The sequence below is a fragment of the Oncorhynchus mykiss genome, chromosome 2, assembly GCF_057628025.1.
Source record: "Oncorhynchus mykiss isolate SJ-2025 chromosome 2, ASM5762802v1, whole genome shotgun sequence".
In the NCBI taxonomy this organism is placed as follows: Eukaryota; Metazoa; Chordata; class Actinopteri; order Salmoniformes; family Salmonidae; genus Oncorhynchus; species Oncorhynchus mykiss.
The window spans coordinates 86,262,483-86,287,478 of record NC_143023.1 but is presented as its reverse complement, the minus strand read 5'-3'; the positions used below and the strand labels follow the sequence as shown (position 1 = coordinate 86,287,478).

Genomic DNA, 24,996 nt, shown 5'->3' with positions numbered 1-24,996 from the left:
TTGTACAACCTTCCGGTTACTAGCCCAACACTCTAACCACTAGCTACCCTGCCGCCCCACTAGGCTACCCTGCCGCCCCACTAGGCTACCCTGCCGTTATAGTGGACGAGCTTTGTGACTTTGGAATTGTTTACCAAACGCGCTAACCAAAGTAGCTAATTTTCGAACAAATCAAGCATTTATTGTGGACCTGGGATTCCTAGGACTGCGTTCTGATGAAGTGCATCAAAGGTTAGAAACATTTATCATGTATTTTCTGGTTTCTGTTAACTCCAACATGGCGGCTAATTTGGCTTCTGTTCTGAGCACCGTCTCACTTTTGCATGTGTTGCTTTTTCCGTAAACTTTGAAATCTGACACAGCGGTTGCATTAAGGAGAGGTATATCTATAATTCCATGTGTATAACTTGTATTATCATGTACATTTATGATGAGTATTTCTGTTGAAACGATGTGGCTGTGCAAAATCACTTGATGTTTTTTGGAACTAGTGAATCTAATACGCCAATGTAAACTTTATATAAATATGAACTTTATCAAACAAAACATGTGTAACATTGTGTAACATGATGTCCTATGAGTGTCATCTGATGAAGATAATTCAAGGTTAGTGATTAATTTTATCTCTTTCTGCTTTTTGTGAATGCTATATTTCGCTGGAAAATGGCTGTGCTTATTGTGGTTTGGTGGAGACCTAACATAATCGTTTGTAGTGCTTTCGCTGAAAAGCCTATTTGAAATCAGACACTTTGGTGGGATTAACAACAAGATTAACTTTAAAATGATATAAGACACATGTATGTTTTAGGAATTATAATTATGAGGTTTCTGTGGTTTGAATTTGGCGCCCTCTATTTTCACTGGTAGTTGTCATATCGATCCCGTTACCGGGATTGCAGCTATAACAAGTTTTAAAGTAATGATTGACTGTCGTTTCTCTTTTGCTATTTTTGAGCTTTTCGTGACATGATATGTAGTTGGTCTTTTATCACCCCTACCTTGTCACAACACAACTGATTGGCTCAAACGCATTAACCTCTTGAGGATATGGAGACGCTAGCGTCTCAACTGGCCAATTGCTTGGGGAAATGCAGAGCGCCAGATTCAAATAAAATTCAAACTTTCATTAAATCACACGATACTCAATTAAAGCTACACTCGTTGTGAATTTAGCCAACATGTCAGATTTTAAAAATGCTTTTCGGCGAAAGCATGAGAAGCTATTATCTGATGCATGCACCCATCTGAATCAGTAGTAAACAAAAGAACTAGCGTAGCAAAACGCTGAAATAAAATATAAAACATGCAATACCTTTGACGAGCTTCTTTGTTGGCACTCCAATATGTCCCATAAACATCACAATTGGTCCTTTTTTTCGATTAATTCCGTCCATGTATACCCAAAATGTCCATTTTATAAAGCACGTTTGATCCGGGAAAAAACTGCTTGCCAAAACACAACGTCACTACAAAACATTTCAAAAGTTGCCTATAAACTTTGCCAAAATATTTCAAACTACTTTTGTAATACAACTTTAGGTATTTTTAAACGTTAATAATCGATCAAATTGGAGACGGGGGCAATCTGTATTCAATAGAGCAAGTAAACAAACCATGCACCTTTTTTCATCTTGCTTAACTGTTAAGGGAATTTTTATCAATGATGACTAATTATGTATACATTTCAATCAGGACATACTAATCCGAATACTATTATGTTACTGTATATGTACTAATCACAATACTATTCTGTATGAGTTTTCTTTCTTGAGCCCAGTACTGAATATAATGTGTGGGAATGTGGTCAAGAGTTTAGAACAATGACTCTGTTCCTTGGTACAAATTAATCAGATTGGCTAGAATGCTTATCTACACAAGAAAACCTTGACTCGTAAATTATATTAAAGTGGTAGGGAGACGGATGTGGGAAGACTTGAGATACAGCCTTTGTACTGGAACGGAGATGGCACGGGGTGGTGTTGGAACTAATGACATCATTTTCAGTTTATAACCTGTGGTAACCTGTATTGTGGCAGTACTCTCTTGAATAAACTCTGCTATCATTATAGAATAAGGGAATTACAAATCCTTATGAATTGACAGTGTTTAATTTTTATTGGATATTAAAACATAGAGCAATTTAATTCCTTTAACAGTAACTCAACAGTGTAACATTGTTCCAGGATGTGCTTATTCTTCGTTGCACCAATGATTAACTTCAACCCAATTCCAAAGACTGGTGACATCCTGTGGAAGTCGTAGGAACTGTAAAATGGTTGCTATCAAATATCCCTTGGCAAAGACAACTGAGGGAACGGTCAGAGGCAAAAAAAAATAAAAAATCTGAACAGTTTTTCCCTCTGGGTTTTGCCTGCTACATAAGTTCTGTTATAGTCACAGACATGATTGAAACGGTTTCAGAAACTTCAGTGTTTTCTATCCACACCTACTAATCATATGCATATAATATATTCCTCCTGGCATGAGTAGCAGGATGTTGAAATTGTGCACGCTATTTATCCAAATGTGAAAATGCTGCCCCCTATCCCTAAGAAGTTTTAAGAAGGAAAGAAATTCCACAAGGTAACTTTTATCAGGGTACACCTATTAATTGAAATGCCTTCTAGGTGACCTCTTCATGAATCTGGTTGAGAGAATGCCAAGAGTGTGCAAAGCTGTCATCAAGGCAAAGGGTAGCAACATTGAAGAATATATTTTGATTTGTTTCACTTTTCTATTTTTTTTGGTTACTACATGATTCCATATTTTCCAATTTACATCAACAACATAGCTCAGGCAGTAGGAAGCTCTCACATCCATTTATATGCAGATGATACAGTCTTATACTCAGCTGTCCCTCCCCAGATTGTGTTAACTAACCTCCAGATGAGCTTCAATGCCATACAACTCTCCTTCCGTGGCCTCCAACTGCTCTTAAATGCAAATAAAACTAAATGCATGCTCTTCAACCGAACGCAGCCCGCACCTGCCTGCATCACTACTCTGGACGGTTCTGACTTAGAATATGTGGACAACTGCAAATACCTAGGTGTCTGGTTAGACTGTAATCTCTCACATTAAACATCTCCAATCCAAAATCTAGAATCGGTTTTCTATTTTGCAACAAAGCATCCTTCACTCATGCTGCCAAACATACCCTCGTAAAACTGACCATCCTACCGATCGACTATGTCGATGTCATTTACACCAGCTATCAGAGCAGCTCACAGATCACTGCATATAGCTCATCGGTAAATAGCCCATCCAATCTATCTTATCCCCATACTGTATTTATTTATATCCTTTGCACCCCAGTATCTCAACTTGCACATTCATCTTCTGCACATCCTACCATTCCAGTGTTTAATTGCTATATTGTAATTACTTGGCCACCATGGCCTATTTATTGCCTTACCCCTCTTATCCTACCTCATTTGCACATGCTGTATATAGATTTTTCAACTGTATTATTGATTGTATGTTTGTTTATTCCATGTGTAACTCTGTTGTTGTATGTGTCGAACTGCTTTGCTTTATCTTGGCCAGGTCGCAGTTGCAAATGAGAACTTGTTCTCAACTAGCCTACCTGGTTAAATAAAAGGTGACATGTGTGTGTGTGTGTGTGTGTGTGTGTATATATATATATTTTTTTAATGGGGGGGGGGGGGGTAAAGGTTACTACATGATTCCAAATATGTTATTTCATAGTGTTGATGTCTTCACTATTATTCTACAATGTAGAAAATAGTAAACATAAATAAAAAGCCTTGAATGAGTAGCTGTGTCCAAGCTTTTGACTGGTTCTGTATGTGTATTTGATGTATTGATACAGGGCTCACCCCATGCTAAAATAAAGGTTCAATAATGTAAGTAATAGTAAACTTGAGTTCTGAATTTTTTTAAATCCTCAAAAGTGGTAGAGTCAGATGACCTTTGGAGCAAACTCCAAAGACACAACATTCAAGTCATCCATCCCCCACTCATTCAAACATAGGAACGAACTGGTTCCTCCAGTCTGACCCCTCTGCCATCTCTGGCTCCACACCCACCCGGTCATCTAGAGGTGTGAAGGTTAGTACCTTTTATGGGAGTGTGTAAACTTACACAAAAGCTATGGTAATAAAAAAAAATGTATGTTCTCTATAGTTACGTACGTGAAAATGTATCAATTGACTAAGTCGGCCACATCTGGGCAAACTCGTAAGCGACACCCGGGAGACGTCATACATAATATTTTGTATCTCTCTCATCCTTGAATGTAGCAGTCTGAAACTTTGCACACACACACTGTTTCCATGTTGTGGACAACATCTAAATTATCACCAGCTTCCTATCTCAATGTTTGGCCTTTCTTTTGCATTTCAAAAGGTGATGCAACAAAAATAAGAAACGCATGTTTAAAAAAATATTTTACCAGATCTAATGTGTTATTCTCCTACATTAATTTCAAATGTCCAAACTTCAAAGTGTTTCCTTTCAAATAGTATCAAGAATATGCATATCCTTGGATAAGGTGCTGAGCTACAGGCAGTTAGAGTTGGGTGTGTCATTTTAGGCGGAAATTGAGATGAGGAGTCCAATCCTTATGAGGTTTTTAACTGCATTTCACGGTAAAGTCTACACCTTGTATTTAACCCATGTGACAAATACATTTTGATGGATTTTATTTGAATTTGAGCTGGGAGTCAAGATGGGCACCTGGCGATGAACTCAGAGTTCATCAGTCACCAACTTTACCGGACGATTAGCATCCTCCTTTAGGTTACATATTGATTTATTAACGTTATTCAGAAACAAAAACTTGCCGCGGGACAGGAGTCTGGGAGAACAACCTCTCACAAAAGACTTCACTAAACACACAGCCGGGAGGCAGGAAACGTAGTGAAGAGAAGGACAGGAAAAATAAAGTGAGTCTTCCCCCTCATCCCCGGTTTGTGTCGCTCTTTGTTTGAACCATGCCAGGCTGCAGCCTTTCTCAGCAGAGAGACTACTTAAGGGCCATGAAGAATAATTATTGTAGGAAGTGTCGCCCCCACGTCAAAGGAAGCAGCCCCCTCTGGCCTCTGGACACCTATGCTGACAAGGCCACTGTCCTGCCTGCCTCTCAGGGCCAACGTCCTGTGACAGGATGCAAGTCGAGAACATAGGCTACACACAACAAACCCCTTGTATGATTAGCCTATTGGGCCCTGAGGTTTTATAAGTCAGTGCCCATTGGTCAGAAATCCTGGACCCAACTACAGCCTAAATGTGATTGATGGCAGGCGTTATTCCTCACCCTGTGACCTGAGCAGGATAAACTCCGGAACCACATGTATAAAGTATTTCATAGATGGTGTGTCCCATCATTTACAAGTTATGCTTCAACAAGGGTTCTTCAATGTCCTATTTTCATAAACAACCCAAGGCAGACACCAAGTGGGCTACAATGCATTTAGTGAGAAGGGAAAAAAATACAGTTCTCATGAGACTGTCACTGAATGAAGGCCATCAAGTCTTTTAAAATGTGTATTATCCAAGCCCATACCGAAATTGACTACAGCCAGTGACAATCTACGCCCAGTGCTTCATTCATAAAATGTAATGGACAATAAGCCTAATTCAGATTGATTTACATTCCCTATTTAATAACCATTGATATGGTCTTGATTAATATAATTTGATTAACACAGACAAACCATTCCAATAGCTACTATAAAACATGGACTCACAAAACCAATTACTGGAATTGAAAGGCTGCGCAACACTGGATGATTAGAGGTAAAGCAATACATCTACATGATACGTCAGCCTCTCGCACATGTGGACAGACACACACACCATTAAAATAATATCACTCATCCCAGAGCTATCGTAACGACATAGTAGTGGCCTACATAGAGTAAACCACCAGACCAATCATACTAAAACACTTAAGGATTTAATCACATGGGCCATCCATCTCTCCCTGGTGTTTTCATCCTGGAGGGACATTGATAAATGGAACACTGAACTTGCCTAAGGCCAATGGCGGTGCTATCAGTCTGTCAGTCAGTCAGTCACACACACACACACACACACGTTTGAGAGTCAGAATTCTAGGAAGCCATCTAAATACTTGTATCTTCGATGGCACTGACTGAAGGAAGTAGGAAAGCAACATTCTCCAGGAGAGAGAAACTCTGAAGAAAGATCCAGGAATGGGTACAGCATGGTACAAATCAGTAAGAGTTTAAGATTAATGTCTGGCATGAATATCAAAAACACACCCCTGAGCACTCACCCCCCTGCAGCTCCCCAACTGGCGTGTGCTCAGTGCCTGATAATAACACAGCCTACCGGCTAGACAGAATAATCCTATTGGGACAGGCAACACTACAGAGGAAAAGAGGGCTCCCAACAATAGAGACAACACACAGGCTCAGGCAAGGTAACCCCACCAAAAAGGGATGCGGCTGGGCCCACATAATCTACCATGCTGGGGAGCCATCCGGACCTGGGGGCACAGAGGAATAGAGGGCGTAACAGACAAGCTCCTGACTACGATCCCTTTGTTGAGAGAGCCTTCAGTAAACACATGTTCGTACACACACACACACACTAGTTGTAGTGCAGCATTCATGCCTTGATCCCTTTTAGGGAGCAGACAGACACCTTGAATTCCTTGCTCAGTTTCTGGCACCACACTTCATAGTTGCATAAGCCCAAAATGTTATGTTGTTTTCTGTAAAGCTAAACATCACAGAATGCACAGTGATATGGGTGTACTGTGGACCACCTCTGATATGCATGAGAGGCCTCATATTGGCGTGAACCAAGCAGTTTGGCTGAAATAATTTATTGCAATGTCTTATCCTTGCCCCATTGGGAACTATGAGTTTGAGCATGTCAACTTTCCTATTTAGAAGGAAAAAAAGTGATTTTGAGGGACGTCAAACATGTGCATTTCCCTTTAAAATGTGTTTCTTCTTTCTAACCGTAGATGGCTCTCACCATGTGCACGTATTTGTTCATTTGGGTCATTTAAATTTCCGTCCTCGACTTTAACATTACACTCCTTTTTGGTCAATTTCTCACTGATGAGACGAACAGCAAAATAATGTCCAACAGCAAAATAATCACTATAATTCAGGCTACTTCCTCTACTGGCAAAGAGTAGACAGCAAAACTCATTATTTCGCCAATTGTTTATTGCCTCCTCCCAAACCACCGAAAGTCAACCTTCTCTGAAAAAGGTTAATCAGGATAATCTGACATCGTCGCGCCATAACTACAGCTGGTGAAGGTTCAGGGTGGCTGCCAACTCGACAAGCACTAGTTACTGACAACAGAGCAACTAACAGTAGTTATGCTTGATTGAAAGTTTCTGACAAAGCTTCATCTACAGCTAATAAAGTACAATTGGCTGACAAACCAACTGTCCAACTCTTAACCAAAGACTATGAAATTGCTAGCAATCTCATTACTCTGATGTCAACTACCGAATCGTCGTCTGTAGGCATACAAGAAACTGGCTGGGGTTAAGGGAAAGAGTAACCGAGTTGGACCTCCGCCGAGATCCGTTCGCTCACACTGGGTGCTCGCGCTGCGCTGTCTTGATTGAACACAGACTGACATCGCAATACAACTTAACGCACTTATGTCATTTTCGTACATGTCATTAAGGAATATGTCGGCTCCTTACCTGCCATGAAACCAGTCCTTACAAATGTCGCATTCAATCATAAACCGGCTAACATCATACGACTGCTGGCAGACACAATACAGCGAGGCTGCCGCCATCTTCATAGTGTCCCCAAACAACGCAGGCAGAAAGTTGGGCGGGGACTATGTCCACCACACACTCAAAAAGCCGAATGCGAAACGATAAATTACGGAAACGTTTCAGAAGACAAAAAAATGACCACTCAGTCTAGAACGTCATATGTTTATGACAATCAATCATCTCTCACTATTAAACCCAAATTACGAATGCAACACCATAATGTCGGATATATACACGAGCATGCACTTTATATGTTGTCCTAAACTTTAAGAAATGATTTTGTTTGCTTCATAGTGTAACATGCCAGAGCTATTGGCCCCAGGTGCTCCAAATTGTAAATTAAAGGTAGACTCAGCGATATGACATAGATGCAGGATGTAAACAGCATAATGGGTAAATTTCGGTAACAACTAAGAGCATTTAAACGCGAGGCTCAACTGTTTTGGTCCCCTGGCTACCACCCTTTAACAGGGTGAAGCGAACCCATACACATGTACAGATACTGTGTGTGACTGTGTGAGGGTGCGAAGTATTGTATCTCGCGCATCTGAATGGGCGCGTTCCTATGCCCAGGCGTTGCTGACGCCTGCCAGATCTTACAAAGTCTGGATAGGTATTTTACGTATCAGCTAACCACGTAATATGCTATAGCAACATGTCAGTCGATTACACAGTTTATGATGTGGCACGCAACCATTGGTTGATGCACGCAAAGTCTGAGCAGGGGAACACAACCAATATCTGTGGTGTTGCTTGTAGCAACATCATTTCGCTGAGTATACCTTTAATGGCATTGTAGACCTATTTAGATCTATTCAGTCTTGAGATCACCTCAGCAACGGAACGGTATGGGGGCCATGACAAGATTCACTACATATACAAAAGTATGTGGACACCTATTCAAATGAGTGATTCAGCTATTTCAGCCACACCCATTGCTGACAGGTGTATAAAATCGAGCACACAGCCATGTACTCTCCATAGACAAACATTAGCAGTAGAATGGCCTTACTGAAGAGCTCAGTGACTTAGAACGTGGCACCGTCATAGGATGCCACCTTTCCAACAAGTCAGTTCGTCAAATTTCTGCCCTGCTAGAGCTGCTGCAGTCAACTGTAAGTGTTGTTATTGTGAAGTGGAAACGTCTAGGAGCAACATTGGCTCAGTCACGAAATCGTTGGACACACAAGCTCACAGAATGGAACCACCGAGTGCTGAAGCGCGTAGCAAGTAAAAAATGTTTTGTCTGCCCTCGGTTGCAACACTCACTATCAAGTTCCAAACTGCCTCTGGAAGCAGTGTCAGCACAATAACTGTTTGTCGGGAGCTTCATGAAATGGGTTTACATGGCAGAGCAGCCGCACACAAGTCTTAGATCACCATGTGCAATGACAAACATCGGCTGGAGTGGTGTAAAGCTTGCCACCATTGGACTCTAAGTAGTGGAAATGCATTTTCTGGAGTGATGAATCACTCTTCACCATCTGTCAGTCTGACAATACAGTAAAAAAAAAAAAAAATTTTTTAAAATACCTTTAAAAAAAAACAATAACAAGGCTATATACAGGGGGTACAGATTCAATGTGCGAGTGCACCAGTTAGTCGATATAATTGAGGTAATATGTACATGTAGGTAGAGTTATTAAAGTGACTATGCATAGAGAATAACATCATTTGCCAGTCTGACGGACAAATCTGGGTTTAGAGGATGCCTGGAGAACACTACCTGGGCAAATGCATAGTGCCAACTGTAAAGTTTGATGGGGAGGAATAATGGTTTGGGGCTGTTTTTCATGGTTTGTTGAGATCGGTGTGGAAGAATTTAACTGGCGTACACAGAGCCCTGACCTCTACCCCATCGAACACCTTTGGGATGAACTGGAACACCGACTGTGAGCCAGGCCTAATCGCCTAACAGCAGTGCCCGACCTCACTAATGCTCTTGTGGCTGAATGGAAGCATATCCTTGCAGCAATGTTCCAACATCTAGTGGAAAGCCTTCCCAGAAGAGTGGAGGCTGTTATAGGTGCAAAGGGGAAACAACTCCATATTAATGCCCATGATTTTGGAATGAGATGTTTGACAAGCAAGTGTCCACATACATTTGGTAATGTAGTTTATGTGATGTAATACCAATTTTCAGGGACCTTTTGGCTCAGGAGCACTACTTCTGAACTACTGGCTAAAAAGTATACAAAAGTACCAGAGAATCTCTTTAATCAAATGTTCTGCCAAATGGCAGCCCCACCACTTGATTTGCTGAGGATGGGGCTAGAGAAATGTAATAGAGGGGTTCAGGGGTGCAATGAATGACCATCCATGGCTTTTCACTTTGAAGTTACAATATACAATGTTTTACATTGTTTTTAAAAACAAATCTTATTCTAGGTTATGATGAGGGTAAAATAGGACAGCCCATGGGTTAATTTTTAACATTTAAATAACCATTGAGCAACAGCTAATATATTTGCACATACATATATTTTACCTTTATTTAACTAGGCAAGTCAGTTAAGGACAACTTCCTATCTTCAATGACGGCCTAGGAACAGTGGGTTTAACTGCCTTGTTCAGGGGCAGAACGACAGACCTTGTCAGTTCGGGTTTCAATTTTGCAACATTTCGGTTACCAGTCAAACCACTAGGCTAACTGCCACCCCAAATTAGGCCACAATATTGCAGATTGCTTTAAAGATTTGTCTATGGCAGGATACAACTAATGTACATATGAAGCAGGTCGTTATATTAGCATTATTTTATTATGTTTTATTTATTTAACCTTTATTTAACTACGCAAGTAATTTAAGAACAAATTCTTACCTACAATGACACCTAGCAAAAGTCCTGCGAGACGGTGTCTGGGTTTAAAAATAAAAATACATGATTAAAAATATAGGACAAAACACACATTACTACAAGCGAGACAACACAAAATTACATATAAGGAGATACCTAAGACAACAACATAGCATGGTAGGAGCACAAAAAACAGGGTACAAACATTATTGGGCACAGACAACAGCACAAGGGGCAAGAAGGTAAAGACAACAATACATCACGCAAAGCATCCACAACTGTCAGTAAAAGTGTCCATGAACTATTCGTAAGTGGATTTGGGCTATATTTATAAACCATTAACGGTATCCCACTATACTGTTCTTCAATTTTGGGTAAAGACCACCACCTAGTGTAATTTTGATGAAACAGTTTAGGCTATAGTAATTATCCGACAGTGACGGGTTTGGGGCGTTGCCTTTATATTACGGGGACCAATCGGAGATCTGGCAGAAACTTTGTAAACAAGTCTTGCACGTTGTGTGAAAAACAATTTATTTTATCATTACAAAAGAGATTTATCGTTGGAAACAACGCAGGACTTGAAGACTTCACTAAGGTAAGACTAAGGGAAAACTAGGGTATATTTTGTCACAAAACATTTTTCTACAAAATATATATCTTTCTACATCAATCGTAGGCTGATAGTAATAACGTTAGGCTGTTGATGGATTTAGCTCGAGCGCAAGTACAATTTTTGGCAGACATCCGGTGAGAGTTAACAAATTCCGTGAACAGCATAAATTACACAATTAATGTCCCCCTTTTCACTATTGTAACACAAAAAAACATGTTTTCAGTAGCTTTGGGATACAACATCGGGAGCACAGGCTCTCGATGTTGTGTCCCAAAGCTAAATTTTCAGCTGTAATTGTTCTTCAATAACAACCAACCACAAAACTGTCGTGATAATCGCCAGCCCATTGTTGCGCAAATCTGTAGTTCTCCCGCTGCTGGAGCAAAGAGGCTCCGCAAGATTCTGCATCTCGCTGCTTTGTTACGACTGTCAAATGTGTGGCTGTAGGTGTCCGCTACAGCTGTGGCTCACACAAGTCCATTGCTGCTCATCAGCCACGGCGTTTTTTGTAACAATATAAAAGTTACTTTACCATTAATCCTATGCAGCGTTAAATGCTTTTCGAAATTGAGAAAGGTTGTGGGTTTGTTCCAGATGTGTTCAGATTGTGTGAACGAGCCTGCATAGTCCAAATGATGCGCGTGACAATAGAGCTGGTGTAATGCTCCTGAACAAGGCAGTTAACCTACTGCCCGTCATTGTAAATAACAATTTGTTCTTAACTTACTTTCTTAAATAAATAAAAAAGATGGACTTGAACATCTGAGTCTTACTTGAATGAAGTCTTACTTGAATGGAGTCTTGCTTGAATGGAGACTGACTGGACTAATGACTTAGGCTACTTGGATGTGTCTATTTCCCTAATATATTTCTTGATGGAATTAATAGTTAACAAATGGAAGGAAGGAAAAATAGGGAGGCTATTAGTAGTGCTTCGGTTTTGGTTCGATTATAAAAAAATAATCATGATTTTCAATTATTGTTTTCAACATTAAATGCACTATGTTGAATGTTGTAATGACAGAATAAAACAATTAATAAAAGGCCCATTATGGTAGTGACTGCCCATGACAGCTTATCATTTATCAACTATCAGTTATTCATATTACTTTAAGAAAATATTTCAGTTGATATGTATATTACATTTGTTTTATTTGATTACTTTATTATGCTGTCTGACAAAATCACTATTTTAGTAGTTTTTCAAAGTAAATAAGGCATACTTTTATGACTGCTGAATACCAGCTATCACTCAGTTAGATCATGTATTTTCAGGTAGAGATACCTAGCGAAGAAACTGCTATATGTATGTATCCCCTCCTGATCAAGCATTCTTCTCTCTTACATAGCAGGCTTAAAAGAAACACAGACCGGACAAGTTACCATGCAATAGATTATGGTAATTGTAGTTAATTACCAAGTTTTCTGCGCAAACTATGCAGAACATTTGCAAGTTAGAAACCTCAACTGACAAGTTGAATCAGGCGTGCTAGATGTGGAATAGTCAAAACACATGGAACAGCTGGGGGTCCCAGAGGAGAGATTTGTACAACAATTCCACAGTTCAAAGATGTAAAATACCAAAGGAAAACTTGGTGTGATTTTCTACTTCAAGTTATTAGTTCAGAACAGAAAAGCTCTAGTAGGTAATTTTTCTTCCTGTCGTTACTCTGCTACAGACACCAGTGGGGAGGTGGGAAGATGTAGAAGCCATCTTAGGTCTGGGGCTAGAACAAAGGATGTGGGCACCGCCTTCATTGTACAACATGACGTCTGTAGGCACTGTACATATTCGGTACGCCACCTCTAGTGAAGGACGGGGGATTCGGGGGGAGGGTTAAAGCTTCCTGTCAGAAGGGCTCAGGATTGGAACACTTTGTCTTCTGGCAGGAAGGGAGAGGTTTGTGTGTAGGCCTAGTTATTTATAGTTATATAGTAGTGTCTACCTTGCAGGATACTTATTTTTACTATTTTCTACACTGTAGAATAATAGTGAACAAATAAAAACTATGAAATAACAATATGGAATCCTGTAGTAACCAAAAAAGTGTTAAACAAATCAAAATATATTTTATATTTGAGATTCTTCAAAGTAGCCACCCTTTGCCATGATGACAGCTTTGCACACTCTTGGCAATCTCTCAACCAGCTTCATGAGGAATGCTTTTCCAAAAGTCCTGAAGGAGTTCGCACATACAGTTGAAGTCGGAAGTTTATATGCACTTAGATTGGAGTCATTAAAACTAGTTTTTCAACCACTCCACAAATGTCTTGTTAACAAACTATAGTTTTGGCAAGTCAGTTAGGATATCTACCTTGTGCATGACACAAGTGATTTTTCCAACAGTTGTTTACAGGCAATTGTTTCAAATATAATTCACTCTATCACAATTCCAGTGGGTCAGAAGTTTACATACACTAAGTTGACTGTGCCTTTAAACAGCTTGGAAGATTCCAGAAAATTATGGCATGGCTTTTGAAGCTTCTGATAGGCTAATTGACATCATTTGAGTCAATTGGAGGTGTACCTGTGGATGTATTTCAAGGCCTACCTTCATAATCAGTGCCTCTTTGCTTGACATCATGGGAAAATCTAAAGAAATCAGCCAGGACTTCATAAAAATAACAGTAGACCTCCACAAGTCTGGCTCATCCTTGGGAACAATTTCCAAACACCTGAAGGTACCACGTTCATCTGTACAAAGAATAGTACGCAAGCATAAACACCATGGGACCACGCAGCTGTCATACCGCTCAGGAAGGAGACGCGTTCTGTCTCCTAGAGATAAACGTACTTTGGTGTGAAAAGTGCAAATCAATCCCAGAACAACAGCAAAGGGCCTTGTGAAGATGCTGGAGGAAGCCACTGTTCCAAAACCGACATAAAAAAGCCAGACTACGGTTTGCAACTGCACATGGGGACAAAGATTGTACTTTTTGGATAAATTTTCCTCTGATGAAACAAATGATGAAACAAAAATAGAACTGTTTGGCTATAATGACCATCGTTATGTTTGGATGAAAAGGGGGGAGGCTTGCAAGCCGAAGAACACCATCCCAACCGTGAAGCATGGGGTGGCAGCATCATGTTGTGTGGGTACTTTGCTGCAGGAGGGACTGGTGCACGTCACAAAATAGATGACATCATGAGGATGGGAAATTATGTGAATATATTGAAGCAACATCTCAAGACATCAGTCAGGAAGCTAAAGATTGGTCGCAAATGGGTCTTCCAAATGGACAATGACCCCAAGCGTACTTCCAAAGTTGTGGCAAAATTGCTTACGAACAACACAGTCAAGGTATTGGAGCGGGCATCACAAAGCCCTGACCTCAATCCCATAGAACATTTGTGGGCAGAACTGAGAAAGTGTGTGCGAGCAAGGAGGCCTACAAACCTGACTTAGTGACACCAGCTCTGTCAGGAGGAATGGGTGAAAATTCACCCAACTTATTGTGGGAAGCTTGTGGAAGGCTACCCGAAACGTTTGACCCAAGTTAAACAATTTAAAGGCAATGCTACCAAATACTAATTGAGTGTATTTAAACTTCTGATCCACTGGGAATGTGATAAAAGAAATAAAAGCTGAAATAAATAATTCTCTCTACTATTATTCTGACATTTCACATCCTAAAAATAAATTGGTGATCCTAACTGATTTAAGACAGGGAATTTTTACTAGGATTAAATGTCAGGAATTGTGAAAAACTGAGTTTAAATATACTTGGCTAAGGTGAACTTCCGACTTCAACTGTATATCTGAGTACTTGTTGGCTGCTTTTCCTTCACTCTGCAGTCCAACTCATCCCAAACCATCTCAATCTGGTTAAGGTCGGGTGATTGTGGAGGCCAAGTCATCTGATCGACTACATCACTATGCTTCTTGGTCAATTATCCCTGAAACAGCCTGGAGGTGTGTTGGGTCATTGTCCTGTTGAAAAACAGATGATCGTCTCACTAAGCGCAAACCAGATGGGATGGCGTGTCGCTGCAGAATGCTGTGGTAGCCATTGGTTAAGTGTGCCTTGAATTCTAAATAAATCACTGACAGTGTCACCAGCAAAGCACCATCACGCCGCCTCCTCCATGCTTCACGGTAGGAACCTCACATGCAGAGATAATCCGTTCACCTTCTCAGCATCTCACAAAGACACGGCGGTTGGAACTAAAAACTCAAATTTGGACCCATCAGACCAAAGGACAGATCTAAAGTCCATTGTTCATGTTTCTTGGCCCAAGCAAGTCTCTTCTTATTATTGGTGTCCTTAAGTAATGGTTTCTTTGCAGCAATTCAACCATGAAGGCCTGATTCACGCAGTCTCCTCTGAACAGTTAAAGTTGTTATGTGTCTGTTTCTTTAACTCTGTGAAGCATTTATTTGGGCTGCGTTTCTGAGGCTGGTAACTCTAACGAAGTTATCCCCTGCAGCAGAGGTAACTCTGGGTCTTCCATTCCTGTGGTGGTCCTCATGAGAGCCAGTTTCATCATAGCGCTTGACGGTTTTGTGACTGCACTTGAAGAAACATTCATAGTTTTTCAAATGTTCCGCATTGACTGACCATGTCTGAAAATAATGATGGACTGTCATTTCTCTTTACTTATTTGAGCTGTGGACTTGGTATTTTACCATAATATGGACTTGGTATTTTACCAAATAGGACTATCTTCTATATATCACCCCTACCCTGTCACAATAGAACTGATTGGCTCAAACACATTAAGAAGGAAAGAAATTCTACAAATTAACTTTTAACAAGGCACACCTGTTAATTGAAATATATTCCAGGTGACAACCTCATGAAGCTGGTTGAGAGAATGCTAAGAGTGTGCAAAGCTGTCATCAAGGCAAAGGGTGGCTACTTGTAAGAATCTCTAATATAAAATATATTTGAATTTGTTTAACACTTTTTTGGTAACTACGTGATTCCATATGTATGATTTCATAGTTTTGACTAAATACCCTTGAATAAGTAGGTGTGTCCAAACTTTTGACTGGTACTTTTGGAAGTTTACATACGCCTTAGCCAAATATATTTCAACTCAGTTTTTCACAATTCCTGACATTTAATCCTAGTAAAAAGTCCCTGTCTTAGGTCAGTTAGGATCACCACTTTATTTTTAGAATGTGAAATGTCAGAATAATAGTAGAGAGAATGACTTGTTTCAGCTTTTATTTCTTTCATCACATTCCCAGTGGATCAGAAGTTTACATACACTCAATTAGTATTTGGTAGCATTGCCTTTAAATTGTTTAACTTGGGTCAAACGTTTCAGGTAGCCTTCCACAAGCTTCCCACAATAAGTTGGGTGAATTTTCACCCATTCCTCCTGACAGAGCTGGTGTCACTAAGTCAGGTTTGTAGGCCTCCTTGCTCGCACACGCTTTTTCAGTTCTGCCCACAAATTTTCTATGGGATTGAGGTCAGGGCTTTGTGATGGCCACTCCAATACCTTGACTTTGTTGTCCTTTAGCTATTTTGCCACAACTTTGGACATTGTTCTTCTGGAAGACCCAATTGTGATCAAGCTTTAACTTCCCGACTGATGTCTTGATGTTGCTTCATTATATCCACATAATTTTCCTCCCTCATGATGCCGTCTATTTTATGAAGTGCACCAGTCCCTTCTGCAGCAAAACACCCCCACAACATGATGCTGCCACACCCGTGCTTCACGGTTGGGATGGTGTTCTTCGGCTTGCAAGCCTCCCCCTTTTTCCTCCAAACATACTGATGGTCATTATGGCCCAACAGTTCTATTTTTGTATCATCAGACCAGAGGACAGTTCTCCAAAAAGTACAATCTTTGTCCCCATGTGCAGTTGCAAACCGTAGTCTTCTTCCTTGCTGAGCGGCCTTTCAGGTTATGTCGATATAGGACTCGTTTCACTGTGGATATAGATACTTTTGTACCCGTTCCTCCAGCATCTTCACAAGGTCCTTTGCTGTTGTTCTGGGATTGATTTGCACTTTTCACACCAAAGAACGTTCATCTCTAGGAGACAGAACGCGTCTCCTTCCTGAGCGGTATGCCGGCTGCGTGTTGCCATGGTGTTTATACTTGCATACTATTGTTTGTACAGTTGAATGTGGTACCTTCTGGTATTTGGAAATTGCTCCCAAGGATGAGCCAGACTTGTGGAGGTCTACAATGTTTTTTCTGAGGTCTTGGCTGATTTCTTTTGATTTTCCCATGATGTCAAGCAATGAGGCATTGAGTTTGAATGTAGGCCTTGAAAAACATCAACAAGTACACCTCCAATTGACTCAAATGATGTCAATTAGCCTATCCAAAGCTTCTAAAGCCATGACATCATTTTCTGGAATTTTCCAAGCTGTTTAAAGGCACAGTCAAATTAGTGTATGTAAACTTCTGACCCACTGGAATTGTGATACAGTGAAATCATCTGTCTGTAAACAATTGTTGGAAAAATTACTTGTGTCATGCACAAAGTAGATGTCCTAACCGTCTTGCCAAAACTATAGTTTGTTAACAAGAAATTTGTAAAATTGTTGAAAAACAAGTTTTAATGACTCCAACCTAAGTGTTTGTAAACTTCCGACTTCAACTATATATTAGAGCCAGAATACAGTGATACGGTGTGTCTGAGATTCTAGCATATACAGTACATGATATCAAATTTGAATGGACGCGAACACATATTTTGCAGATGTATTCGAAGATGCAGTAATATACTTATGTTTCTAGCAGTGCGGTATTCTGAGGACCAGCGGGGGCTGGGGACATGACGTGTCCCTGCCTGGCCCTTTTCACAACTGTCTTGGTGTGTTTGGACAATAATAGTTTGTTGATAATGTGGACACCAAGGAACTTGAAGCTCTCAACCTGCTCCACTACAGCCCCGTCGATGAGAATACACTAACAATACAAAACAATACCCACAAATCCCCAAAATAATAAAAAAATAATCTGAACAAGCAATGTCAGTCTGGAATATATATACACACTACTGTTCAAAAGTTTGAGGTCACTTAGAAATGTCCTTGTTTTTGAAAGAAAAGCACATTTTATTTCTCCATAAAAATAACATCAAATTGATCAGAAATACAGTGTAGACATTGTTCATGTTGTAAATGACTACTGTAGCTGGAAACTGCATATTTTCTATGGAATATCTACATAGGCGTACAGAGGCCCATTATCAGCAACCATCACTCCTGTGTTCCAATGGCACGTTGTGTTAGCTAATCCAAGTTTATCATTTTTAAAAGGCTAATTGATCATTAGAAAACCCTTTTGCAATTATGTTAGCACAGCTGAAAACTGTTGTCTTGACTAAAGAAGCAATAAAACTGGTCTTCTTTAGACTAGTTGAGTATCTGGAGCATCAGCATTTGTTGGTTCGATTACCGGCTCAAAATGGCCAGAAACAAATAACCTTCTTCTGAAATTCGTCAGTCTATTCTTGTTCTGAGAAATGAAGGCTATTGCCAAGAAACTGAAGATCTCATACAACGCTATGTGGAGAATATATTTTTCTATTTTACAATCACCAAAATAATTTCCCTTAGAATGCCTTTGTTATACTTGTTCAGCAGCTCGAACCCAAAAATGATCATTCACAGGAATATTTTTTCTTTGTGTGAAATCACAACTTTGCAGTGTGATGCAGACAGAAATGGCATTATCTGGAATCTTTTTTTTTTAATTTTCAAGAAGGAAATGACACATTTTTTTCACTTTCATAAGTCAATGTTGGGCAATTCCATGGTAACAGAATGATGCTGAGACTCAGATTTTCCATTTAAAATGTTTGTCAAACAAAAACCAATGATTGCAAAACCAAAGACTACTTTTAACAATTTAAAACTTTTCAAAAACAAATTTACTTGAAGAACAGTGGAGATTCAAAGTTTGGTAACAGAGTGACGGTTTGTCCTGCCATTCTGTTACCAAACTTTGCATCTACACAGTTCTTAAAGTAAATGTGTATACATTTTGAAGTGAATAATCTGAGTCTCATCTGTTATTGTGTAATTGCCCTTCAGATATCAAACCGCTTTAGTAGAAACAGATTGACGTCACCATTTCCTGTCGTATCTCAAATCCCAACAAAGAGATATCACCGCAGTGACACAGAAATAAGTATACAAACATTAAAGGGTCTTTTAAATTTTTTTATACGTTGTACTTGTGACAGCTTCAAGTTATAATTTGTAACATAAAGCCTATGGTAAAATACTAATATTTTCATTTGTTCAGAGCAATACGCCAGAAAGCTTTTTGACAGGGTACAGTAGGTTGTGAAGTGATCAGTAAATGTTTTTTTGTGTGTGTGTGGCAGTCATCGCAGCTGCTTTAAGGAGTGGCTCATTGTTTTTTTTTCTCTTTCTTGTAAATGCTACTGATGCGTTTGTGGTAGTGCTGAGAATTCCCCTATATATATTTGCAAACCTTTCTAAACCTGTTTTTGCTTTGTCATTATGGGGTATTGTGCGTAGATGAGGGGAAAAAATAATTTAATCCAATCTGATTCACGCAGTGTACTCTGAACAGATGTTGAGATGTGTCTACTTGAACTCTGAAGCATTTATTTGGGCTGCAATTTCTGAGGCTGGTAACTCTATTGAACTTATCCTCTGCAGTAGTGGTAACTCTGGGTCTTCCTTTCCTGTGGCGGTCCAAATAAGAAAAACCTTGGTGTAGGTGTGTCCAAACTTGACCGGTACTGTGTGTATGTGTGTGTGTGTGTGTGTGTGCACGCACAAGTGTGCCTGTGCATATTGCTGCAGCTCCATCCAGGCTGTGCGTGTGCTGTAGGTGGCTGGGGAACAGATGCTCCTTGGTCTGAATGTGTTTCTTGTGCTCGGCGGTGTGGAGGTGACTGGGTATCAGGACACACTCCTCCTGCTGCTCGCTACATAGCGCAGACATTTTCCATTCTGTCAGAGCGAGCACACTGGCTTCTTCCAAACTCAGCGCCACTTCATTAAATGACTTCAGATGTTGAGATGTGTCTACTTGAACTCAGAAGCATTTATTTGGGCTGCAATTTCTGAGGCTGGTAACTCTATTGAACTTATCCTCTGCAGTAGTGGTACCTCTGGGTCTTCCTTTCCTGTGGCGGTCCATAAGAAAAACACTGGAGTAGGTGTGTCCAAACTTGACCGTGTGTGTGTGTGTGTGTGTGTGTGTGTGTATATATACAGTGCCTTGCGAAAGTATTCGGCCCCTTTGAACTTTGCGACCTTTTGCCATATTTCAGGCTTCAAACATAAAGATATACAACTGTATTTTTTTGTGAAGAATCAACAACAAGTGGGACACAATCATGAAGTGGAACGACATTTATTGGATATTTCAAACTTTTTTAACAAATCAAAAACTGAAAAATTGGGCGTGCAAAATTATTCAGCCCCCATCCATGTTCATCTGTACAAAGAATAGTACGCAAGTATAAACACAATGGGACCACGCAGCCGTCATACGGCACTTCCGGCGCCGACAGAGATGGCCGCCTTGCTTCGCGTTCCTAGGAAACTATGCAGTTTTTAGTTTTTTTACGTGTTATTTCTTACATTGGTACCCCAGGTCATCTTAGGTTTCATTACATACAGTCGAGAAGAACTACTGAACATAAGAGCAGCGTCAACTCACCATCAGTACGACCAAGAATATGACTTTCGCGAAGCGGATCCTGTGTTCTGCCTTTCACCCAGGACAACGGAATGGATCCCAGCCGGCGACCCAAAAAAACGACTTCGTAAAAGGGGGAAACGAAGCGGTCTTCTGGTCAGACTCCGGAGACGGGCACATCGTGCATCACTCCCTAGCATTCTTCTCTCCAATGTCCAGTCTCTTGACAACAAGGTTGATGAAATCCGAGCAAGGGTAGCATTCCAGAGGGACATCAGAGACTGTAACGTTCTTTGCTTCACGGAAACATGGCTCACTGGAGAGACGTTATCGGAGTCGGTGCAGCCAGCTGGTTTCTCCACACATCGCGCCGACAGAAACAAACATCTTTCTGGTAAGAAGAGGGGCGGGGGCGTATGCTTCATCGTTAACGTGACGTGGTGTGGCCACAACAACATACAGGAACTCAAGTCCTTCTGTTCACCTGATTTAGAATTCCTCACAATCAAATGTCGACCGCATTATCTACCAAGGGAATTCTCTTCGATTATAATCACAGCCGTGTATATTCCCCCCCCCCAGGCAGACACATCGATGGCTCTGAATGAACTTTGTTTGACTCTTTGCAAACTGGAATCCATGTATCCGGAGGCTGCATTCATTGTAGCTGGGGATTTTAACAAGGCTAATCTGAAAACAAGACTCCCTAAATTGTATCAGCATATCGATTGCGCAACCAGGGCTGGAAAAACCTTGGATCATTGCTATTCTAACTTCCGCGACGCATATAAGGCCCTGCCCCGCTCTCCTTTCGGAAAAGCTGACCACGACTCCATTTTGTTGATCCCTGCCTACAGACAGAAACTAAAACAAGAAGCTCCCGCGCTGAGGTCTGTTCAACGCTGGTCCGACCAATCTGATTCCACACTCCAAGACTGCTTCCATCACGTGGACTGGGATATGTTTCGTATTGCGTCAGACAACAACATTGACGAATACGCTGATTCGGTGAGCGAGTTCATTAGAACGTGCGTTGAAGATGTCGTTCCCATAGCAACGATTAAAACATTCCCAAACCAGAAACCGTGGATGGATGGCAGCATTCGCGTGAAACTGAAAGCGTGAACCACTGCTTTTAATCAGGGCAAGGTGACTGGAAACATGACCAAATACAAACAGTGTAACTATTCCCTCCGCAAGGCAATCAAACAAGCTAAGCGTCAGTATAGAGACAAAGTAGAATCTCAATTCAACGGCTCAGACACAAGAGGTATGTGGCAGGGTCTACAGTCAATCACGGATTACAAAAAGAAAACCAGCCCCGTCACGGACCAGGATGTCTTGCTCCCAGGCAGACTAAATAACTTTTTTGCCCGCTTTGAGGACAATACAGTGCCACGGACACGGCCCGCAACTAAAACATGCGGACTCTCCTTCACTGCAGCCGACGTGAGGAAAACATTTAAACGTGTCAACCCTCGCAAGGCTGCAGGCCCAGACGGCATCCGCAGCCGCGCCCTCAGAGCATGTGCAGACCAGCTGGCTGGTGTGTTTACGGACATATTCAATCAATCCCTATCCCAGTCTGTTGTTCCCACATGCTTCAAGAGGGCCACCATTGTTCCTGTTCCCAAGAAAGCTAAGGTAACTGAGCTAAACGACTACCGCCCCGTAGCACTCACTTCCGTCATCATGAAGTGCTTTGAGAGACTAGTCAAGGACCATATCACCTCCACCCTACCTGACACGCTAGACCCACTCCAATTTGCTTACCGCCCAAATAGGTCCACAGATGATGCAATCTCAACCACACTGCACACTGCCCTAACCCATCTGGACAAGAGGAATACCTATGTGAGAATGCTGTTCATCGACTACAGCTCGGCATTTAACACCATAGTGCCCTCCAAGCTCGTCATCAAGCACGAGACCCTGGGTCTCGACCCCGCCCTGTGCAACTGGGTACTGGACTTCCTGACGGGCCACCCCCAGGTGGTGAGGGTAGGCAACAACATCTCCACCCCGCTGATCCTCAACACTGGGGCCCCACAAGGGTGCGTTCTGAGCCCTCTCCTGTACTCCCTGTTCACCCACGACTGCGTGGCCACGCACGCCTCCAACTCAATCATCAAGTTTGCGGACGACACAACAGTGGTAGGCTTGATTACCAACAACGACGAGACGGCCTACAGGGAGGAGGTGAGGGCCCTCGGAGTGTGGTGTCAGGAAAATAACCTCACACTCAACGTCAACAAAACTAAGGAGATGATTGTGGACTTCAGGAAACAGCAGAGGGAACACCCCCCTATCCACATCGATGGAACAGTAGTGGAGAGGGTAGTAAGTTTTAAGTTCCTCGGCGTACACATCACAGACAAACTGAATTGGTCCACCCACACAGACAGCATCGTGAAGAAGGCGCAGCAGGGCTGTATCACCGCCTGGTACGGCAACTGCTCCGCCCACAACCGTAAGGCTCTCCAGAGGGTAGTGAGGTCTCCAGGACACCTACACCACCCGATGTCACAGGAAGGCCATAAAGATCATCAAGGACAACAATCACCCGAGCCACTGCCTGTTCACCCCGCTATCATCCAGAAGGCGAGGTCAGTACAGGTGCATCAAAGCTGGGACCGAGAGACTGAAAAACAGCTTATATCTCAAGGCCATCAGACTGTTAAACAGCCACTGGAGTAGGCTGTTTAACATTGAGTGGCTGCTGCCAACACACTGACTCAACTCCAGCCACTTTAATAATGGGAATTGATGGGAAATGATGTAAAATATATCACTAGCCACTTTAAACAATGCTACCTAATATGTTTACATACCCTACATTATTCATCTAATATGTATACGTATATACTGTACTCTATATCATCTACTGCATCTTTATGTAATAAATGTATCACTAGCCACTTTAACTATGCCACTTTGTTTACATACTCATCTCATATGTATATACTGCACTCAATACCATCTATTGTATCTTGCCTATGCCGCTCTGTACCATCACTCATTCATATATCTTTATGTATATATTCTTTATCCCCTTACACTTGTGTCTATAAGGTAGTCGTTTTGGAATTGTTAGCTAGATTACTTGTTGGTTATTACTGCATTGTAGGAACTAGAAGCACAAGCATTTCGCTACACTCGCATTAACATCTGCTAACCATGTGTATGTGACAAATAACATTTTATTTTATTTGAAGGAGACGCAGTCTGTCTTCTAGAGATGAACGTTCTTTGGTGTGAAAAGTGCAAATCAATCCCAGAACAACAGCAAAGGACCTTGTGAAGATGCTGGAGGAAACCGGTACAAACGTATCTATATCCACAGTGAAATGTGTCCTATATCGACATAACCTGAAAGGCCGCTCAGCAAGGAAGAAGCCACTGCTCCAAAACCGCCATAAGAAAGCCAGACTACGGTTTGCAACTGCACATGGGGACAAAGATCGTACTTTTTGGAGAACTGTACTCTGGTCTGATGAAACAAAAATAGAACTGTTTGGCCATAATAACCAGTATGTTTGGAGGAAAAAGGGGGAGGTTTGCAAGCCGAAGAACACCATCCCAACCGTGAAGCTCGGGGGTGGCAGCATCATGTTGTGGGGGTGTTTTGCTGCAGGAGGGACTGGTGCACTTCACAAAATAGAGGGCATCATGAGGGAGGACAATTATGTGGATACATTCAAACAACATCTCAAGACATCAGCCAGGAAGTTAATGCTTGATTGCAAATGGGTCTTCCAAATGGACAATGACCCCGATCATACTTACAAAGTTGTAGAAAAATAGCTTAACGACAACAAAGTCAAGGTATTGGAGTGGCCATCACAAAGCCCTGACCTCAATCCCATAGCAAATTTGTGGGCAGAACTGAAAAAGCGTGTGTGAGCAAGGGGGCTTACAAACCTGACTCAGTTATACCTGCTCTGTCAGGAGGAATGGGCCAAAATTCACCCAATTTATTGTGGGAAGCTTGTGGAAGGCTACCCGAAACATTTGACTGAAAATTTGTATTTGATGCTACCAAATACTAATTGAGTGTATGTAAACTTCTGACCCACTGGGAATGTGATGGAAGTAATACAAGCTGAAATAAATCATTCTCTCTACTATTATTCTGACATTTCACATTCTAAAAATGAAGTCGTGATCCTTACTGACCTAAGACAGGGTATCTTTACTTGGATTAAATGTCAGGAATTGTGAAAAACTGAGTTTAAATGTATT

The 24,996-nt window shown here is 41.2% G+C and overlaps 2 protein-coding genes across 11 annotated transcripts in view; one reads left to right on the top strand and one right to left on the bottom strand.

Annotated features, from left to right (window-relative positions):
- LOC110498407 (lysine-specific demethylase 7B) overlaps window positions 1-8,252 on the bottom strand; it is a 52,742-nt gene extending 44,490 nt beyond the window's left edge. For 6 of the 8 annotated variants that reach the window (XR_016488930.1, XR_016488928.1, XR_016488926.1 and 3 more), the window contains exon 1: window positions 7,664-7,844. Coding sequence is in view for 4 of the 8 variants with exons in the window: in XM_021575025.3 (XP_021430700.3) it covers window positions 7,664-7,767 (104 nt within the window). In the remaining 4 variants the exon portion in view is untranslated. Of the gene's footprint in view, window positions 1-7,663 lie in introns of all 8 variants that reach the window. The other 2 variants (XR_016488929.1, XM_021575031.3) reach the window with 2 other exon arrangements.
- Window positions 8,253-11,001: 2,749 nt separating this feature from the next.
- The window catches only part of ccnd2a (cyclin D2, a), a 276,544-nt gene continuing 262,549 nt past the window's right edge, over window positions 11,002-24,996 (top strand). The window contains exon 1 of one of the 3 annotated variants that reach the window (XM_090211002.1): window positions 11,002-11,138. The gene's annotated coding sequence lies outside the window, so the exon portion shown is untranslated. The remainder of the gene's footprint in view (window positions 11,139-24,996) is intronic. The other 2 variants (XM_090211016.1, XM_090211008.1) reach the window with 2 other exon arrangements.